Consider the following 21,117-nt stretch of genomic DNA (forward strand, 5'->3'; position numbering starts at 1 on the left):
TCTTTTCACTTAATTTAAACAGAATCAGTTTATGATCACTTGATTTTCTTTAACTAGTTCTTCTATAACATTCTTATAATTTTCCAAAACTACATGCAAAATAGCTTTGTTTCTTGTAAGTTCAGCAGCTATTTGGTGAAAAAATCTGCTGGAATATCTGGGTCTGACCATTACTGGTAGTGTTTATTCTCCAATGTATGTCTGGATTAAAGTCTTTAATAAAAACACAATTTATTTAGGAATCTCTCTAGCAGATTTAAAAAGGTTTTGCCTGATTACTGACTAACATGGGAAGTAGGGAAATTTCATAGACCACGGAATCTGGCAGAAGAGAAAGAAAGTGAGAAGAAAATCATGAACACATAGTTAATTACACGCACTCAGCTTCCATGAAATCTGTATATAACAGACTATACTATCTGTCACAGAAGGACTGGCATTTTAAAAATACAAAATAAGACTATATTTGTGGAATGATAAGGTCTTTTACAAAAGTCACCTGTTGAAAAAAGACAAGTACTCTAGCAAGGCTACCATGGCCAAATTACCACTGAAAAAATAACTTCTTATTCTAGAGCTTCATTCTGCAGCATTGTGTGAACAAAACTTTTATTTTATTTTACTAAATTTTAATACTAGCTTGGGCCACAATAAAAAGAAGCATAGTTCTTTTTAAACACTTACAGTATTTTGCCATATAGCAGAAAGTAAAATTATTAAAAAATTTGCTCTGCAGAATATTTCAAGTATTAGGCCTAAATTGTCAGCATATCAAAATACCCCTCTTGCCCACAACATTTGAAGCTGGGATTTTCAGAGAGGACTCATTACTGGCATTTTCAGTTGAAGTTTAATGGTAGTGATACGTTTTCAGCACCTTGCAAATCCAGGATGTTGTGTATTTATGCCAGATACCCCAAAAGTGGGGCATCAAAAAGTAAAGACCCTTTTTGTAAATCTGGATCTTCATGATTTGCATTTAATACAGGACAGCTAGTTTCTTTCTTTCTTTTTTCTTTTTTGCTATTATTTCAGGTATTGAAAACACACTGCAAGGGAATTAAACTAATCAAGTGCCCCCAAAGGCATCCCAGTAACTGAAATATATAATTCCTTACCTGAGTCTTTCATGGGACACAGGGCACACTGCATGCCCCAGGCCTCACCGTATAAGCAGCAGCACTCAGTGTATGTAGTTTGCTTTCCCACCAGAGGTTGACTACAAACAAAATCATCACTCAGATATTGCCAGCAAAGGTCCTGGAAGACTTCAGTTTCTTCAGTTTGTTCTGAAGGAGAAAACAATATTGTATGACGACTACTGTGCTCTTATTGTTTTAAAACAACTGGTAAAATACTGAATCAATACTGCTATCTGAACCAAGGTTAAAAGAACAGTTTAACTCTGCCTCACATGAAACTAAAACTGGATGAACTTGCGTTTCCATCTTGACAAACTTTAAAGGATTCTGATTTATAGAAAGGACTAAGCACCCAGCCTCTGAAAAGCAGTATCTGAAGTTGGCCACTCCACTGACTCCCTAAGTCATTAGGAAATTTTAAGACTGTTGGCCACAGTATGGGATTTTCCAGAGCTCTTAGGTTTGACTTAACTTTCTTCCCACTGAAGTCAACAGAATCCAACTGACTTCTCTGGAAACAGAGCTAGAATCACAGTAAATGCTTGAGAAATCCCACTCAAGGAGTGAAACTTAAAAGATATGATGTTTTCCTTATAAATTGTATCAGAAGGACTGTTTAAAGATGAAGTAACTGCTGGTACTGGACCAGGTAAAGTGTTTCACAGAAACGAACAGGTGTCAATGGAGTTTTCAATGGGCACTTTTTCAAGGTGCTCTAGTCACATTGATCAGAGTAAGAGAAAAATAAAAAACCTGCAATGTTTTCTTCATAAACAGAAGAGTGCTTCAACACAATTCTATTTTGCAAACATGTCTGAAAGCTTTGGTTTTTGTTTCAACTGCAGAACAAAAAATACCAGAACCTCCAAAGTGATCATGAAACAGAACCATTATCCTCCAGCCAGTGCTGGCAAGCACATTTGTTACAATGCAGAATAAACATGATTTCAAGCATACACATTGCATAAATCAGCAAAGGACTGAAGCCCAACTCAGGAGTAAAATGTAGTGCTCTCAGGGCATGTCCACATGTGTAGCCCAGGGCTGCTCTGACAGGGCTCCATGTGTAGCGGGGTGTGGTGGAGGGGACGGGATGCGGGAACATTGGTTGAGGCATGAGGGTGCTTCAGCATGGGGGCTGCTTGTATCTCAGCCAGCTAGTCCACAGCCTGTGAAACCTCATCAGGGCAGCCAGCCCAGGGCTGCTCCAATGAGGCTCTATGTGCTACAGAGTGGCTGGCTGGGGCATGAGGGTGCTTTAGTGCTTTACGTGTGTTTAAGCACAGTAATTTACTATGCCGTCAGATAATACTTTTGTCTGATGGGACTATCCAATGGCACAGTAAATTAGTGTACACCGGTCTAATTGCCACGCACGTGTAGAGACTGACACTTCACTGCACAGTAAATTAGTCTATTGTGCAGTAAAGTGAACATGTAGACATGCCCTGAGGCTGTGAAGATCAGAGTTTAGGGCTGTCTTTTATTACTTACTGAGCCAGCGACTTCAAATGGTGGAGTTAGAGTTTCATTGTGCATTGTATGTTGCCTCCTTAAGTACCAGAGAAAACAAACGAATAACAGGTAGAAAGATGTGGGTATGATTCACTTTGTACCCCATGCCAATCAACTCCCTGTGGTAGTGGTGGTAGGGGAAGGGGCTACAATATGGCTCTGCCTGCTCTCTCCTTGCTTCAGATTGATTCTGGGTGCAAAGACTATTATATCAGTTCCATTATAGGCATGGTCAGGAGGTCTCTGTGTCTTTGCTCTTTCCTCCATATCCATGGAGGGGCCACGTAACTTTGCCCCTACTTTTCTTAACTAAATTTAAAAGAAATACTATTTTTGCGATTCTAGTGAAGTTCCATTTGAGAGGATTACAGTTAAGATCCACATAAAGCAAACCACCATCTGGTGTGGAGGGACGCAGATGTTCAGTCAATTTGCATTAGTACCTCCTGCTCCAGAAAACTTTTAGACAGAAATTCATAAGTGGATGCACTGAACAGAGGCTTGAATTCACTGCTACCTGCACCACCATAATTCAAGTATGTTTTAACATTTCTAAATGTTTTGTGTGATATAAACAATCAGTAATTTTGGAGCCAAATTTGGATTTTACAAATTTGGATTTTTGTATTCCAGACTCTTGAGATTTTATTGAGTCTCATACTACTTGGTATTTTTTCTGAAATCACCAGATGATGAAATTAAGAGATTGCACAAAAATCTCACCTTTCACTTAAGAAAACTAAACTTCTGGCCCTCAAAACTGTGGAACTGAATGGACCCTAAGAAAACTTCTCTGCTGTAAAAACCTGAGACAAATGAAAAACATGCCCCATTAATGAATAAATCAGGAACACTGATATCTTTTTCCAGTTGTAGAAGCATACACTCTGTCTTGAGACTCAGTGAGCTAAACCCCAGTAAAGTCCCAGTCTCAATGAAACAATGAGCAGTGACTCATGAGTACGCCTTCTGGGTAGGTACTCAATGGCTCAAGTATATCCTCCGAGATTTTTTTCTGAAGGAAAGAGCAAGGCATTCAAGAGAAACTCGGTCTCCCAATATTTGAGTCTGTGGCTGTGTTAATACTGGCTCAAGGTCAACCGTACTCCTGCTCAATGCAGTAGAGAAAAAATAATGTATAACAAAGCATACCACTTGTATCTGCTGGTCTGATACATCGCTTTTCTGAAGCATCCAGAACCATTGGGTGTGTACAGAAACAGTTGTAAGATCCTTCAGTGTTAACACATTGGCCATCAATACAGCTATCTGGGTCTTGACATTCATCAGTATCTTTAAAATGGAAGGAAACACAAGAAATAAAGTCAACCCCAAAGAAGTTCATTGAGTAAATCAGTTCTTGCCCACTCCTAAATTTAGACGTGCTCTTCTTGGGTGCCATCTTTTGATTAGTACAAATAAAGAGCTCAGAGCTAAACTCTGCCTGTGCCCATGTCTAACAGGAAAGAAAGAAATCAGGTAACGCCTTCACCTAAGTGCACCCACGCAGGAGAGAGGCAAAATGTTGTCCTGTTGTTCTCAAATGCTGATCAGAATATTGATAAATGCACTTGATGGTGCTTCAGAGGTCTAGAGTAGAGGTGTCCATGCTTAAAATACTTCCTGTACGGGCCTTCTGTACCCATGGTAAGCTCCGCAGGGTGCCTGCATGCAGCTTTTATGCCATACCAGTAAAGACCACTGACGAGCACAATGCCTGAAGTTATTCACCAACTTTGCATGGAAAGGAACCATCTTGTTTGGGGCATACAATCCTATGCCTCTTCAGCTTGGCTTAGACAGAAAAAGCAATAATGTATCCCTAAGGAAAGGGCAGGCTATTTTACTAAAAATAAATGACATTAAATCAGCAAATAAAATATCTGTGTGAAGGACAATCTTAGAAATGCAAGGTGAAAGGCTCTCTTATTGTGGTTTCAAATAATTGCTTCCTTTCATTATGTTATTCTGCATAGTCCTCTTGGTTTTCTGCTTATGTAGCAAAACCCAGGGTCATGGTTATGAATATTTTTCAGTCAAATAACCAGAGTGAAGGAGTACAATGTTCTTTAAACTAAGGGAGCACATTTATCTTACACCAGTGATCTGAATTGTAATTCCACATTGCATATTAACTTTGAGGAAAAAGATGTAGTAAAAAAATATTGTTAATTTGATTTATTATAAAAACAGGACTCTTGTTAAAGCAGGTAAAAGCACTGAAGCTGTACTGGGCAGAAAAAGAGGAAGCAGACTCTTGTGTAGCCAGCTGGTATCAGCTGTAGCCTCTGTACCCTTGGGATACAGGTGTTACTTATGAGATGCAGATCTTTGGGTGCAACTTGCTGAAAGGGAGGAAAGGAATCAGCTCCCTGTACCAGCAAAGCTGGTCAGTGCTGCAGGAGAAAGGGGAATGCCTGGATCCCTTAGATCAGTGCTCTGGGAGACAAGGAAGCATGCTGTTCTCCAGCCCTTATTGTGAGCTTTGGATAAATGCCTCATTTCAGCCTAGTGTTTTTAGTGTAACTTTTCTTGTTTTGTCCATCTGCATAGTCATAGTGAAACTTAAAGAAACTTACCAAAGCACTGGAGTTTAACAGGGTCGTAGTATGTGCCTTGTTTGCAGTAACACTCATAACCTGGCTGTGTATTCAAACAGAAGCCATTTTTACAGATCTCTTGTCCAAACAGCTGGCATTCATCTGCATCTGTAGATAAAACATTACGGGATACATTAGTTACCACTGCTGCTGTAACATGGAGGTTGGGGGTGGGGAGGATAAAATGGCACAACTCCCCCACTCCCTTAATCTCTGTCCTGTCTGTGACTCTTGGGAGGATGGCAGGATCTAATTATCACTGCACTCCACTAGGCTAGTGGTTCTCAATCTTTTTTGTACTAGGACCCATTTGTAAACATTGATTGCCAGTTCTGACCCAGTGCCCCTCATTCCCGATCCAATTCCCCTGCTCCACAGTGTGTGGGGTATGGTGGGCCCCCAAACAGCCCCTTGCAAGCAGGAACCCTGCCAGCCTGCAAGGGAAAAGCCAGGATTTCCCATGTTTTTCTCCTTTAAAGGAGAAACCTAAACAAAAAGCTTTGTTAGTCGGTATAATTTCAACATTTTTTTTTATGTTCACTCATTTGGAGCAAGCATAGACTACATCTGTTCCTATTTACAGTGGCTGGACACTAAGATTTCTACTGATGCAGTGAAAGTTCTCATGACTCGACTCCAACATACTTTCAGTTTTTTTAAAGTTTGCTGATCCATGTTTAAAGTTTGTCTGTGACCCTTGCATACATTCTTGCAACCAACTTTTGGGTTGTGACCCATGGGTTGAGAAATACTGCACTAGGCTGAGACTGGGGGTGGGGGAGAAGTTATTCTCAGTCTCCAACCCTCTGCCTGTTATCTGGAGTAATTTTCTGAATGTATGTGGGAGAGAGTCTGCTTCATAAAAGAGTGTGAAGTAACTTTCCCCCTTGCTATGGAGATTGAACTACAGTTTAATGCTCTGGACTGTTCTGGTTTTGCACTGTATCTCACTCAGGGAAGATTGTATGAATATCAGGTAGATGCTAAAATTAATAATATTCCATTAACATAGGTTTCTGTTCTATCACCCAAATTCACTGTGAGCAGTCCTTTGCTCCATGGGTAGCTCTTCAAAGAATAAGAGATTACTCCACTTGAACAAGGGCACCAGAACTATGCCTACAGTAGAATTACTTTTTAACAATGTATTTAGAAAGTGCTTAGTTTTATATTGCTAAATGACATTAATGGGAAGCACTAACTGCAGCAATGTTGTAGACATCTCCACTGGAATGCAGAGACAGACAATTCCCGAAGTCACATGAATCACACATAAATGCCTACCAAGAGAGTAAACCCTGAATACTGACACTGGGACAACCACGATGCTTCGCTATATGTTTTGACACAAGTTTTGACGCAAGTTAAGGGCAAGAGGAGAAAAGTTAACTAGGACAGCACAAAAGGACAATTATTGGTAAAAGATTAAGTCTACAGGTTAGATGAGAGAAAAGTGGAGACAATGCAAAGGCCAGAGGCAGGAATAACTTTATGCACAGGCTAAAATACCATTTCTTTACAGTCCAGGGTATATGATGAAATCTATAGAACTGCTGTACTTTGCAGCTCCTGTATTTTCACTCCATGTTGACCTGTCCTTAGTTTCAAGCAGAAACAACTAATAGAGATGACTATGTCTTCTAAGTTTCAATTGTCCTTTCTTTTACTTGGCTAAACTTCTCTCTCTTTCTGTGATCAATTATCATATCAATATATATAAATCTGCTGTCACAGCTTTCTCTTCTCCATATTGAGGCCATAAAGGAAATCCAGGCCCCACTGAAATCAATGGCACAACTCCCAATGATTTCAGCAGAGCTGTGATTACATCCGATATTTTGAATGTCTATGATGTCAGCTTTCAAGAATAGTACTTACTGGATGGGTCAAACAAACGCTATTAACATAGATACCCCGGAACCCAATTCTACAGCTTGCCCATCACTTGCAGCTGTCCAGCATGTACCCCATTAGTATATGATTAGGGATGTATGCTTCACATTTCATTGCCTGCTTTGCCCATCACATTTCCACTATGAGCTATTGTTAGATTCCATCTCTGTACTATCCTGTTACTTTTATGTGGTACTCCATATAGCGGCTCTTGTATTTTCTGTATGTATTTGCTGACATACATAAACATATACCTTTATATATAAGTCTTTATATATATACACAAAAACCTTTTTCTCTTTCTCAATCATGTTCAGTTTAGACTCCAGATGCGATTTTCCTCAGTGCTCACCACCTGTTTGTTTTCTATAACTACGTAGAAAACTTTTTAAAGCAAGATTGCCCTCACAAAGACCCATTTTCCATGGCTACAACTAATAATAAATCATCCTCATAGCCTCTAGTGACACTGATGTCATTTAGAGACATTAACAGAGAGACATTTTTCCAAAAGTAGGGACTATGCGTTATAAGCCATGTAGCCACAAAACACTTTATAACAAAACAGATTATGAAGTGCCTTCTTAACAGAAGGAATCAACCATATGTAAAATGAAGATGGGTGCTTTTCCACAGAAAAATGTGTATGGAGCTAACTCATATATACCTTTCTATAGTTTTATACACTTTGTTTCAACCCTTTAATTATTACTTTTTGGTATTTTTTCCACCCTTTTTTAAAGTTTATCAAGCACTGTTTAATTTTGAGACCAGGCTGCTATTACAAATGGCAAAGAAAAATGAGAAGGTGCAATACATAGTAGATAATCTTCCTCTCAGTTACACTGGTATTAATCCATTGGCTTCAATAAATCCTCCAGGTTTACACCAGGAGTAATAAAGAATTTGCCAAGAAGTTTCCTTTCCATCTGCTGAACAATTCTAAAGCTGAATTAGTCAAATGCTTACTTTTCCAGAAGAGCTGAAAGGGCTAGAAAAATATTTTTACAGTCACTTTTCCAGCCACTAAGCAGCTTTACACATTACATTTAAATATATATATATCTGATTCTTAAGAACCACTCTAAGGACTGATCATAAAAAAAGAAAATCACACAGTTGAGCAACTGTCCATCTTTTCATGAGGAACAAATGTGTACCTTGGGGCAAAGTGTGAAATCTGGTGAATGGGCAGAGGAAGGGTAGCTAGACCTATTTGTCTTTGCAATTAACTACAAACAAACAAAAAATAAGTTCAGGTTACTCCTGTAAGCAGAACCAGGCAGCTGGCAAACAAAATAAATATATGATAAGTTAGTAGAAGAGAGAAATACCACATTTTGCCCATCTTCTCTGTTTCTGGTACTTTGCAGAAATTTATACAGAGAAAAAACTGTTAACATCTAAGTATAAAGCATTTTCACACTTGCACACTTAAGGCAGTTATGGATAATATCAGCTGTGAAGGGGCCAAAGAAACAAAAGGAATTCTGTATCTCAGATTCCTATTCTGTGCATCAAGTGTCCTGCATTTTGTTGCAAATAGCAAACTAAACTTCCAGATATGGCAAAGACATGAACAACATCCTATGCCTACTCAATCCAAAAAGATATAGTCTGAATCTGACTTCCCTCAATTCTGTACAACCTAATGCAGGCCAGTGTAGGTCCTTAAAAACAGAATTATGACTTTTTATGGATTTGTCTACATGTTATCTGTCAATCTATCCAGATACAGACACAGCCTTAATTACCATGGTATCTCTAGGCCTTCCAATCTTTAACCTATCCTTGCCATATTCCCATGAATTAAGGAAGTATTATTATCCTCAACATACAGATGAAGAAGGAAGGCGCAGGGAAAGACTGAGTGATTTCCTCAAGGTCATATAGGATGTTTTTGTTGAGTAGGGAACTGACTAAAGGCCCACTGAAACACAAAGCACTGCCCTCACCATTGGACAATCCTTCCTTACTAATTTCTATGAAAAAATATTGGGCTTTTCTTAAAAAAAAATACAAACATAAATCTTTCATTCCCACTTGCAGCAATATACTAATGCAGGACAGAACCTCTCCTCCCATCTCTCTTTCTTCCTGTCTCCCTGACTTTCTCTCTATTCTCTTCGTTCTGCCAGAATATCTGATGGCATACAGGAGCTGTGTGAGTAGACATTAGTCTCCAGAGCACGTGCACACACAGGCACTTTTGGTGGCTCTGTTGGCCTCTGCTCAGCAGCTGTGCTGCTAGAGAATGAATTGCATTCTGGGAAGGTGCCAGCTGCTGAATGGACTACAGCAGCCAGGGGAAAGCACATGGAGTGTCAATGTGTGCCTTCAGCTAACTGTGGGGCAGTGATGAAAGCCTTAGTGTACCTGATGGAGGTGGAATAACTGCTGGTACAAAGGAAGGTTCTGCCATGGCAGAGAAGCTTTGGGTGAGAATGAAGTCAAGGCTTTGCTACACTTCTGTCAGGAGCAATTTGTAGTGCAGACTAGACTCTAGACCTACAGTTCCCAAGGGGTGTGCCTGGTACACTAGTATGTCGAAAGAGTGGTGGAAGTGGGCTGCAAAACGTGGGTGGGATGGGACTTTGGCTGCACCAGTCCTGCATGGAAGGACTGGGGTCTGGCTGGACTGGCCCCACATGGCTGGATGAAGCTCTGGCTGCACCAGCCCCACATGGAAGAATCAGAGCCTGGTGCACCGTGAGCACCATTGAGCCTATGGACCAGATCCTGCCCATGGACTGGTGAGTGAAGTGTGCTGCCAACTTTCATCTGGAAAAAAAGCATGCCCCAGCTATGAAAAATGTGGGAAACACTGTTTTAGGCACTTGTTATTTATAAACTAAAAACTGTTTTATGCTTGTTATCTGTATGTTTTATGCTTGTTATCTGTATTAATTGTATAAGCTAATATACTTAGAGTTATGTGTTTTCAAGACCTACTCTCAGGGAATAAGATGAAAATAGGGAAAATACTATTAACTTCATAGCACATAATAGGAATGAAATGGAACTTCCAAAGAAACTGTATTAGTAGCAAATATTAGTGACAGATTTAACATCAACTAAGCATTTTAAGTAGCATTTTACACCAAGATACTGTTTTTTCTCACCTTGTGAAAACTTAGCAAATATGATATTACTAGTTAAGTAAATCTACTATTAGAGTTTCTAAAATGTGTAACTATATCTAATTGGTACTGACCTTTGTAATTCTGTGCAATGACTCCATAAGATGAATCACCAGAGGGGATGAAACCTCTTCCTTCAGGACACAAATCAGTAAATTCAGCTGGTGGAGAGAGAAACAAAAACTGTATCAGAAAGCAACAGTTTTTTAGGAATCTAGAAACCAATGCAGATGGCAAAATGTATTACTCTTTTACAGAAGTCTGAGACAACCAACTTATTCCTATTAAGCAACCTTATCTATATTTAGGCCAGTGAGTCTCAACCACGCTGCCATACCCAGGTGCCATGTAATGTTAGAACTGTCAGGTGTGCAAACATGATTCACAAGATAAACCCAGGTATTTTGAATAGGAATCCAAAGTGTTAAAACACTTTAACCTGGTATGGTCTCTATTGGTGCTTGTACATGTGATGAAAATTGGCTGTTTTTGAGGTTTAATTGTATCACACTATACACTTGCAAAGTTTTTTTTACAATTTAAATTAATTTTGCTACATTGCAAACTAAACCACATCCACATGTAGTTTAGTTTGCAATGTAGCTATTTGTAATGTTGCAGCCTTTGAGAGCTGAAACATTACAAATCATTTTTAATCACTGGAATTAGAAACCCACAGTTTCACTTAAGGGGACTAAACCCCCATCATGTACAAGCAGCCTGTGAACTTTTTGCAACAGAAGAATTGCTCTATTAGTTTTCTGAAATAAAAAAAAAAAGTAAAGACTAAGAGCTGGCATTTTCTGAGGGGTGCGTTGAGTCTAAAAAGTTTGAGAACCACTGTTTTATATAAATGAAGCAAGATTCTAGACCCGGCTCTGAATGCATAAGTTGACATACTGAAAACAGTCTAGCCATGGCAGGAAAGAGCTTTGTTGCACCAGCTAATTTACACTGCTTATGGTGTGGAGATAAGGGGGCAGCCCCTACTTATGGCAGCGTAAATTAGCCTGTACCAAACTGTAGGTACCAGCCAGCAGACTACTTCAAAAACTTAAGCTACTCATCTAAATCTGGCTTAGGTATATTATGCCATGGTTTGTAATATAGATGCCAATACTGCAGCCCAATACTGCAAAATTCTCACTGATTTCAAGGAAAATTCAATATGGACTGCAGCATACAGCTTATAAATGGAATGAATTCCACCGTTGGATATTACATGAAATCAAATGCAAACAAACCCAGCTTCCTATTTTCAAGAGTAGAGACACTTCCAAACACACTCTGGTAGGCACAATTGCACAGATTAAAAGATGTGGCTAAGGTAAGACTTGAATTAAAAAAAAAGCTTTGGTTTAAAAAGTACTTTTTTGTGGGATGACGTTTACATATGTTCTAGCTTGTGTGATTTTTTCCAGCTGGATTCTGCCTATTAGCGATCACTGTTTACACAATGTGCATCAAGTACTGGTTTCAACATCTGTAACAAACACCATATGGTTATGCTTTTCTAATTAGTTTTAAAAGGCTAAATAACAGTGTGCAGACAGCAAGATTGACTGCATTATGTAGCATATAGCACAATGTCATGTTATATATCAAGACTAATGTTTCACATTGCTGTATAAACTAAGCTACTATATGAATGATGACAGAAGTAGCCTCACCTTCATTTGTTACTTTGTGGGAAAAATATAGCTGTAACATTACAACAGCCTTTGACAAAAGCTGGGCTAGAAAATCCTGATTATTTAAAATCATTTGGAGATAATAATTGTCATGGGTGTAACGTCAATAAAGCTAATGAAGTTACACCAGAGATTGGTTTTTCACATTGACTTGGCAGCAGTGAAAGTTCTGTATAACAAATTAGCAAGCACTGCAGAATATGGTCTTTTAGTAGTAAACTCATGTAACCTAAGGGCACCCATATCTATTGTTAGGGCTTGGTCTAAATCACGATGCCACGTTTTTTGTGAAAAGCAAGAAATTAAGGGATTTTCACAAAAAAAATGTAATTTGCAACAAAATGACACGATATGCTGCAAGTGGCCATATTGTGGCATTTCATGGCAACAAGAAGGACCATTAAATGCCATGGAAGGAGTGGTGAGGGGTGACTTATAAACACAGAAGCAGCGCAGCCAGCTGGTAGGGGAAACAGCTGTGGCAGTAGTGGCAGAGCGGAGAAGAATAGCCCTCACCTTCCCTCCACTGCCAGGGTCCCCCAAAGCCCCACTAGCCTTCCCATGAGGTAGGGATGATGACAGCTGCCTCCCCAGTGCCATCTTTGCCCTGCCCTGCCTGGCCCCATGCCTTGGTTGGTGGTGGCAGGGAGCCACTGCCCGGCTGGCCTCTCCATGCCCCGCAGATGAAGGGTGGCACAAGGAGGCTGGTGGTGGCAGCTCGAGGATGTGGCCAGCAGGAAGGGGTCAGCTCGCTGTTTACTCAGTCTGCCCCCTTCCCCCAGGGGACAGCCGGGGGGGAGGAGGGGCTCCGCGCCCTCTATGCCACACACTGGGTGTGGAGATAAGGGGGCAGCTCCTGCTGCAGGACATGGAGGAGGATCCCTCCCTCCCACCCCTCAGCCCCTGCCCTGAGCAGCTTTGTGCTGCTGAACCAGGATGCAGCTGGCGGGGGGGAGAAAGAGGCTCTCAGTCAGTTGCAGGGTGTGGTAGGTGGGGAGCAGCATGATTTGGGTGTGAAAATGGTGGCCCCTGCCACAACTGGGCCACAATATTACCAAGCTGAATCCACAATTTAAACCAGGCTTTACCTATCATTAAGCATGGATGCTTCAAAAGTCACAAATAGATAGAAAAATCTTTGCTTACCAGTTCCAAAGACAGGGCAGGGGAAGATTTCACAGTTATCACCCCAACCAGCACCCAAAGTACAGCAGCATTCTTGTTTGGTAACGTTAGCTGTCAGCACATTATCGCAGAAATTAGCATCGTTTAGATTGTAGTAGCACTCCTTCTTTTCATTTTCAGATTTGTCAGCATCTACCGGTAATTCTAAAGATGAAAATAATTCATAAAAATATGTGTCAGATCAATCAGTTTTATAACAGATGCAGGAGAAAAGCAATGGCATGCTGGTGTCATGGCGCCATTTTCCATCTTGAGGGCTAGAGTCCTTAAAGAAAAAAATATGTAAAACAGTTTTTTTTTTATTCTCAGAAAAAGCAGCAGAAATTCTCAAAATCTTTCTCTGGATTTTTTTTTTTAAGAAGTTTCCATTTTCAGATCTGGCTGGACTAAGATTTTCTACAGATAAACAACTGCCTTGTTTAAGCCATGCACGTGCCCCAATTTTTTTATTAATAACACCGAAAACTGACATAGGACTTTTCAGGTGTAGCTCTCAAAGTGCTCCAGAAAGGTAAGGAAATATTATTATACCGATTTTACAGAGCTCCCAGAATACGATAGGGAATAACTCAACAAAACACTGTTATTAACTCAAGAATAAAATGCAAAATTTTTTTTTTCCAGGCGGGGGGTCGGACTTGAAGATCTACAAGGTCCCTTCCGACCCTACTTCTATGATTCTATGAAAATTTACCAAGCCACAGTTAAAAGGCACTCATTCTTGCTGGAGGAAAAAAACCCCAATATCCTCAGAGGTCCTAGAACAAGTCAGTCTAGAAATCTGACCAGCCATGAATGTAAAAGAAATATGCTGTTGAAGCCTACCTATCTCCAAAACGCTGCCCACCTAACAGCAAGTTTTCACAAAATATTCTCCTCCTATTTGATTGGGCTTTGAGCAACTTCAAGTGGATTTTGTAATGATTTAATAATACTGTATTTTCTCACATGCCACATGCCCCTGAATAAGATGCGTATGTCCTTTCTGGAAAGCAGGACATAGAAAAAAAGATTTTTCAGAGTCCTGGCCTAGAGCTGGCTTTTTTTGTGGAGAGGTTCTGTTGTAAAATGGTTGCCAGCTTCTTTTAGTCAGCAAGCTGAGAGCAGCTGTGAAAAAGTGAATACTGGACTCCATTCCTCCGGCCTGCTGGCTGAAAGAAACTGGTTACCCCTTTGCAGCACATCATCTTCATGCGTCTATTCCAGGGAAGAAAATCAGTTTCCCTGTTTAAGATGTGCACTCCAATTTTGGAGGGTTGATTTTTGGGGAAAGGGTGTATGTTTTGCAGTATTTTAGCAAATAGGGTACTTGATCATACCCTCTACATTTTGCATATGCACTCCCCATGACATTGATGTTAAAAACATCATAGATGCTCAAATTTGTTGGTTAAAAGTAAGTGTCCTACTAGGGATATAAGAATGCAAACTTTTAAGGTAACAAATACATTTTTTCCTATTCTACATACTTTCCTATACAGTGGAAAATTCTTTATACTCAGTACTTACAATATGACTACAATGATCTAAAATAATGTAAAAAGGAATTACTCAAAATTACTTCTTGTTGGCAGATTTACAGGTACTTTGCAATTCAGATTATAATGTAACGTTCCTAGTCTAAGGCATTTTTTAAAGTGTCACAAGTTTCCAGGATGACATGAAATCCACATTTTATGTTTGAGTTATAATGCATTTCAAATTGTTATGTGATATGAGGATTCAGATCAAAGCTGTTATAGCATTTACTTAAGTCTTGTTTGCCTTTTGGCTCTTTTGAATTTGGCTGGAAAGAAAAGGCTTTGGGATGGCTTAACAGTAGTTCTTTGTACTGTTTCTGGGGAGACCCAGGTTCACTTCACTGACCTGGTATAAGTCTTGTACTCTGGCCCCCAAGGAGCTGAAAAGCACCCTCTTCATGCCAACAATGGCATGAGATATCCCCAATTCTATCTAGTCCTCTCTGCCCTTCAGGATAGTGGCTGCAATATAGGATTTCAAAGGTGGTAAGTGTAAAACAGGGCCTAAGGAAGCAAAGTGCATCTCCAGCCCTTACTTTCTTGTTTCTTCTATAGCAGTGATTCTCAAAGAGGGTGCTGTGAGATTGTGTTAATGTTGCCACCAGAAGCCACACAATATTAGCACTGTTAGGTATGCAAACACCTACACCTGATTCACAAGATAAATCCTGAGATTTCAAATAGGAATCCATAATGTCAAAAATATTTCTGACCTGTTGTGGTCTAAGTTCTTTGCAACAGAATAATTTCTCTGTTATTTTTCCATAGTCTGAAAATGAGTGGAAGCTAAGAGCTAGCAGTTTCTTAGAGGTACCTTATGTCTAATGAGGAGCGCCTGGAGTCTAAAACAGCTGAGAACTAGGGGTATGCGAAGTGGGCCTCATTCGATTTGGATTTGCCCTGAATCGGGGACAGTGATTCAATTTGTTGATTCAGATCACTGTCCCCAATTCGATTTGGCCGAATCCGAAGATCTGGAGAATCAGCGATTTGGTCATAGACACATCTTAAAATGATTTTTTCTACATACTTGGAGGTACCAGGTGCAGCTCATGAAAGCTGTGATGCTGGGGCAGATGGAATATCCCACAGGAGTGTGGGGGGCTCCCCGTGTGGTTACCACAGAGTGCACTGGGCCCTACCCCACATGCCCCTTTGACTCAGTGATCTTCCATGGGGGGACCCTGGGTGCCCTCCCAGACCCAAGAAGCACCAGTTGCTGGGCTGGGGGGAAGGGTGGGGAGCCCCCCAGTGCACTCCCTGGCAGACCCAGAACTGGACTGGAAGTGCTTCTGGTCCACTTCCAGGTCTGCTGCCAAGTGTGCTGGGGAGCCCCCTGTACTCCTGTGGGACACTCCATGTGCCCCAGCATCTCAGCATTCACAAGCCGCCTGGTACCTTGAGGTATGTAGAAAAAACATTTAAAGCTATGTCTACGTCCAAATTGTTGAATTCTTCCAAATCTCTCCGAATCAATTCAGAGGGTTCCAATTTAATTCGGAGAGATTAAATGGTCTCCTGATTCGATTTGGATTTGGAGATTCAGCCACCGACTTGGGCCAAATCTCGGCTGAATCGAATCAGGGACCGAAGCTTTGTACAGCCCCATTGAGAACCACTACTTTATTTCTTCGATACAAATTATGAGATGACAAAATGCATCAGATGAAAAGGTAAAGGGCATAATAACTTCTTTGTCAAATGTGATGTCAAAATTCTAAAACATTTGACAGTTTTATTAAATAAATTCCTTTTAAATTCCTTTTAATTTAGCATACATGAGCAATTTCATTTGTGCTGCCTATTATTGTTTTAATTCATAGGAATGAAACAGCCCATTCTGGCTTGAGTTCCAAATAAGCAATTGCATTTGTTTCTAAACTTCCTCAGAAAAGAAAATACTTCTGTTTGTGGAATTCAAGGAGCCAGCAGACACCTCCGTTCATACTTAGTTCAATGTTACCACCTACCATGTAAATTCTCCTTTGCTGTTTTGCCAATATAAGTAAGGGTACATTAAGGGAAACACCCAGATGAGTGCTATTTCATCTTTGTTAGTTTAGTCTGTGGTCTCCCCTCATCAGATAATTACAATTTTCCATAATATGCTGAATGTCATAAAGTATGGTGGTTTTGTGGTATTAACTGCTGTCCAATAAGAACCAAATTAAGACTATCATGTGTCATAGAAACTCAGTTGAACTAAATCTGCTATTTCAAGGTGAGAGAGCAGTACTTTAGCCACCAAATTATACATTTTCTTTGGACATTTGCCACGTGTCTAGCTGATTCAAAGCCAAAGGCTTAAATAGCAGAAAAACCATGGTAATTTTCACACCATTTTCCAAGGAAGGAGCACCAGAGGCTGCCCCAGGGGGAAGCAGAAACAACCTCATTGTGCAATTATTTATTCCTATTTTATATTTGATGTGTTGGTTTCTCCTCCCATTATCTGTCCAGCAGTTTAAAGTCTGTTGTTTACACAGCTGTGACTGAGGGATAGTCAAACAGGCGTCATGAATGTTTGGAAAGCGAATGAGACACAAATCCTTAAAAAAGAAATTTACAAAGACCAGTCTGTGTCTACAAGTTTGTAACTCCTCTTTCATATTATTAACCTTTAGTAAACAGATTATATTTTGTAATATTTTGCTGTAACTTTTCCTTGGGAGAAATGTTACTAATTAGTTATTTATTTTTTTCATGATGTTGGTCTCCTCTGTTTCATTGTTACTAAATTAAATACTTAGGTCTACTAAGGACTTTTAGGATAACATGGCAATTGATCTAATTGCTAATGTGTTTGGTACAATACTGTTACAGAATTGCTGTGCTATACAATGCTTGCCAAATGCCAGATGTAGGAAATCAGATACCCAATATGCTTTTGAAAATCTCCTTATCTGATGCACGCTTGGCAAGGTAATGGTGCCTCTCTCTTACGCACATGTAGAATTTGTGTGCAAATCAAGAATTTGCGCATGTGTGTCTACAAATGCATAAACAAAATAGAAATGTCTGGGTAAGAACATACATTTTCTCAAAAATATCTGGTAGTCATTACAATATTTAAGGTATTCTATAAAAAATATAAAATTTAAAATTTGGTTTTGGATGCAAATTCATTCTAGTGCCCAGAAACTAATAGCATACACCCCAGAAATCTTTTCTTGCCTCTCTTAAGAAGTCTAGCTTTCCAACATTGTTAGCAATATATATTTTCTAGCCTTGAAAATTCACAAGGTTTTGGATCATGCATTTATCATTTCTTCTTTGGCAAAGTTGGACTGATATTGGACTGATCCAATTACTTACTCCAGATGTCAAAACTGGAATTCTTATTTTTTACCCAAGGAAAAAAATAATTTAGTTTATGTAAAATGCTATATAAAAACAGACTTTAAAAATATAATATTATATATTACTGTCTTTGGAATCTGTACCAATAGGTGTACATATTGGGACTTTAGGTTCACAGGAGAATACATTTTCTTTTCTGACCATCAGTAATTATAACAAGTTGATGGATATTAATTGTACAAACAAAATGCTGAATATGGAATACAGGTATACATAGGAACCTGTATATAACTTGTAAAAGGATACACAAGTAAGTTAATAATAAAAAATATTCAGCCAGATTTTCCCCAGGAGAAGATGATACAAATATCCACCCAATATTAATCTAAAATAAAGTTTCTGTAATTTTTTCAATCAATTTTTATATACGGAACAAAAGGAAGAAAAGCAAAAAAAGATACTTGAAATATGCATGTTTAACTGATGTTTTCCTTTTTTGTGGTTTTTTATTTTTTTTTACAACTAAGTTGAAATGAATACTGGAACATGATAGGATGGCCTGAAACTGAGGAACTGAATTTTCATACACTAATAGGATCATTTCACAGCAAATAACAGGTGAATTTCTGCCAAGGAAAACCTAAATAAAAGGAAGTTCCAGATCCCCAGTGGTGAGTAAAAGGAAGTGTGAACATACAGTGTTCCACAGAGGCAGCAGCCTTTAACCACATGTAAAACATCCCTGAATTAAACTTATGCTTGAACTGTCCTACCTTAGGAATGGCATCCCACTTCTGTTTAGCAGAGGAAGCAGGAAGACATTCTTTGTACACAAAATAGCATAAGAATATTAACATTAAAAATGGATGAATGCTAAATACATCTATGATGCTTGTGTGTTCGTAATGCAGAAATGTAGTACGGATAAGATATTTTTCTTTTCAGTGTAGGTCAGATGAGGCACAAGCTAATTTTGGGAGTGAGACCTGTGGTCTGAACAAAGACTCCAGGCAGCACCCTGACCTGCCAAAACTGCAAGAAACATGGGCATTGCATCAGCTTTTACAAGGGCAGACCATGAACTCAGTGCCTCCCTCCCTTGTGGGTGGTGCTAGATGGAGAGCTGGAGTAGTGGTCCTGCACCTTTTTGTCTCTTATAGGCAGTGTAACCTTGCTGCTGCTGTTAACCTTGCAGATGTCTTACCAGCCAATGATCAGATCATATCCAATTTCTGCGCAAGTCAAAGGGAAAATATGCAAGTTTCAGACACTAGTTCTGGCATGAAAAGAGAACAAAAGGTGCAAGTAAAAAATGTAGGTTAAAAAAAAGTACACTTTGGCTACTCTACAAGCAGTCTTCCAAAACTCACATATGTGATAGGGAATATTACCACTTCACAGTTTGAGTGTTCAGTTCCCAAGATCTTCATATTCTGATGCAGAATCTCACTGGAGCAAGGCAATGGTTAGCCACCAAGAAATCCAGGAAAAGAATATGCTACGTCTTTCATTCAGCACACAAAAGAATATCCTGTTTAAAGAGGAATTGGCTATGGAAAGAGCTTTCTTCCCTTGGCTGTGCACGAAAGTAGAGATTAAAGAATGGCAAGGTTTGGCAAGATTTTATGTCCTTCACAAGCAACTTATGCAGATCTGTTTCTAGTGCTGCCCAGTAACAGATATGTTCCTGTATTCCATTTGTCAAATAACACTGCATATGTTTAAAGCCTGGCTAAAGAGCAAACTTCAGTGAGCTGAAAAAATCATACAAAAAGTGGAAACTTGGCTATCCTACTAGGGATTGCTATAAGAGTATCACATGGGCATGTAGGTTGAAAATCAGGAAGAACAAGGCACTATTTGAGATGTAACTAGCAATGGATGTAAAAGGCAATAAAAAAGATTTTTTCAGAAGTAAAAGAAAGAACAGAAAAGTGTAGGCCCCTTAGTGCAGTGGTTCTTAACTGGGGGCCTGCAAGCAGGTTTCAGGGGGTCCACCTGGCCTGGCCCAGCCCAGTGTGGGGAGGAGCTGTATTGGCCCCCCAGGATTGAGGTGAGTCCAGACCTGCCTGGCGCTACAGCCTCCTTTTTGTGGGCAGCACTATGGGTGAGTGGGCAAGGCTCCACACTGCTGCTGCTCAGGTGAGTTGGGCCCTGGGGCTCCCCACTGCTAAGTCTTGCTTGCTGAACCCAGGGCCGTGTGGGCAGAGCTGTGGAGCTAGGCTGGTCCTCATGAAGAAAAAGGTTGAGAACCCCTACCTTAGTGAATGGGGAAGACAATCTAGTAACAGCTGATGCAGAGAAGGCTGGAGTATTGAATGCCACTTTTTATTTCATTCTTCATGAATAAGGTCAGTTATCAGATGATGAGTGCAGCTGCCAGTACAGACAGGGAAGGAGATAATCAGCCTGGAGTAGGAGAACAGATCAGAAATTACTTAAAGAAGCTGGACATTTTCAAGTCAGCAGCGCCAGATGAGATGCAACCTAGAATACTCAAGGAATTGGTGGAGGTATTTGCAGAGCTACTGACTATTCTCTTGAGAAGGTATGGAGTTTAGCTGAGGTCCAGGACAACAGGAAAAGGGTAAAAGTAGTACCCATCTTCAAGAAAATGAAAAAACATGATCCTGGAAATTACAGACCAGTCCGTCTGATATAGATACTTGGAAAGACTATGGAGCATGACGTCAAGGAATCTATTCCTAAGCATCTAGAGGAAAGCAAGGTGATCAGGGACAAACAGTGTGGATTCACCAAGAACAGGTCATGCTTGACCAACCTGACTTCCTTTTAAAAAAAGATGATTGGCTTTGTAAATGAGGGAGAACTGTGAATATGATATATACTGACTTTAACAAAGTTTTCAATTTGTGTCCTACTACATTGTCATTAGTAAGCAATGGAAATGGAGTCTAGACAAAAGAATTGTAAGGCGGATACATAACTGATTGGATCACTATGCTCAAAGAGTAGTCATAAATGGTTCAATGTCCAACTGGGAGGAGATATCAAGTGAAGTTCTTCATCTGTCAGTCCTGGGTCCCAGCTGCCTAACAGCTTCATTAATGATTTGGAGGATGGGACTGTGCACAGTTGGCAAATTTGAAGATGACAACAAGCTGGGTAGA

The 21,117-nt window shown here is 39.8% G+C and overlaps 1 protein-coding gene across 6 annotated transcripts in view; it reads right to left on the reverse strand.

Moving 5' to 3' along the window:
• The window catches only part of LTBP1 (latent transforming growth factor beta binding protein 1), a 333,716-nt gene that overhangs the window by 21,779 nt on the left and 290,820 nt on the right, over positions 1-21,117 (reverse strand). For all 6 annotated transcript variants that reach the window (XM_019549709.1, XM_019549708.1, XM_019549707.1 and 3 more), the window contains 5 exons: positions 13,128-13,310; positions 10,365-10,451; positions 5,237-5,365; positions 3,810-3,950; positions 1,119-1,289 (listed from right to left, as the gene is read on the reverse strand). In XM_019549709.1, coding sequence (XP_019405254.1) covers positions 1,119-1,289; positions 3,810-3,950; positions 5,237-5,365; positions 10,365-10,451; positions 13,128-13,310 — 711 coding nt within the window. The remainder of the gene's footprint in view (positions 1-1,118; positions 1,290-3,809; positions 3,951-5,236; positions 5,366-10,364; positions 10,452-13,127; positions 13,311-21,117) is intronic.

Source organism: Crocodylus porosus, unplaced genomic scaffold (genome assembly GCF_001723895.1).
Source record: "Crocodylus porosus isolate Cpor-Errol unplaced genomic scaffold, CroPor_comp1, whole genome shotgun sequence".
In the NCBI taxonomy this organism is placed as follows: Eukaryota; Metazoa; Chordata; order Crocodylia; family Crocodylidae; genus Crocodylus; species Crocodylus porosus.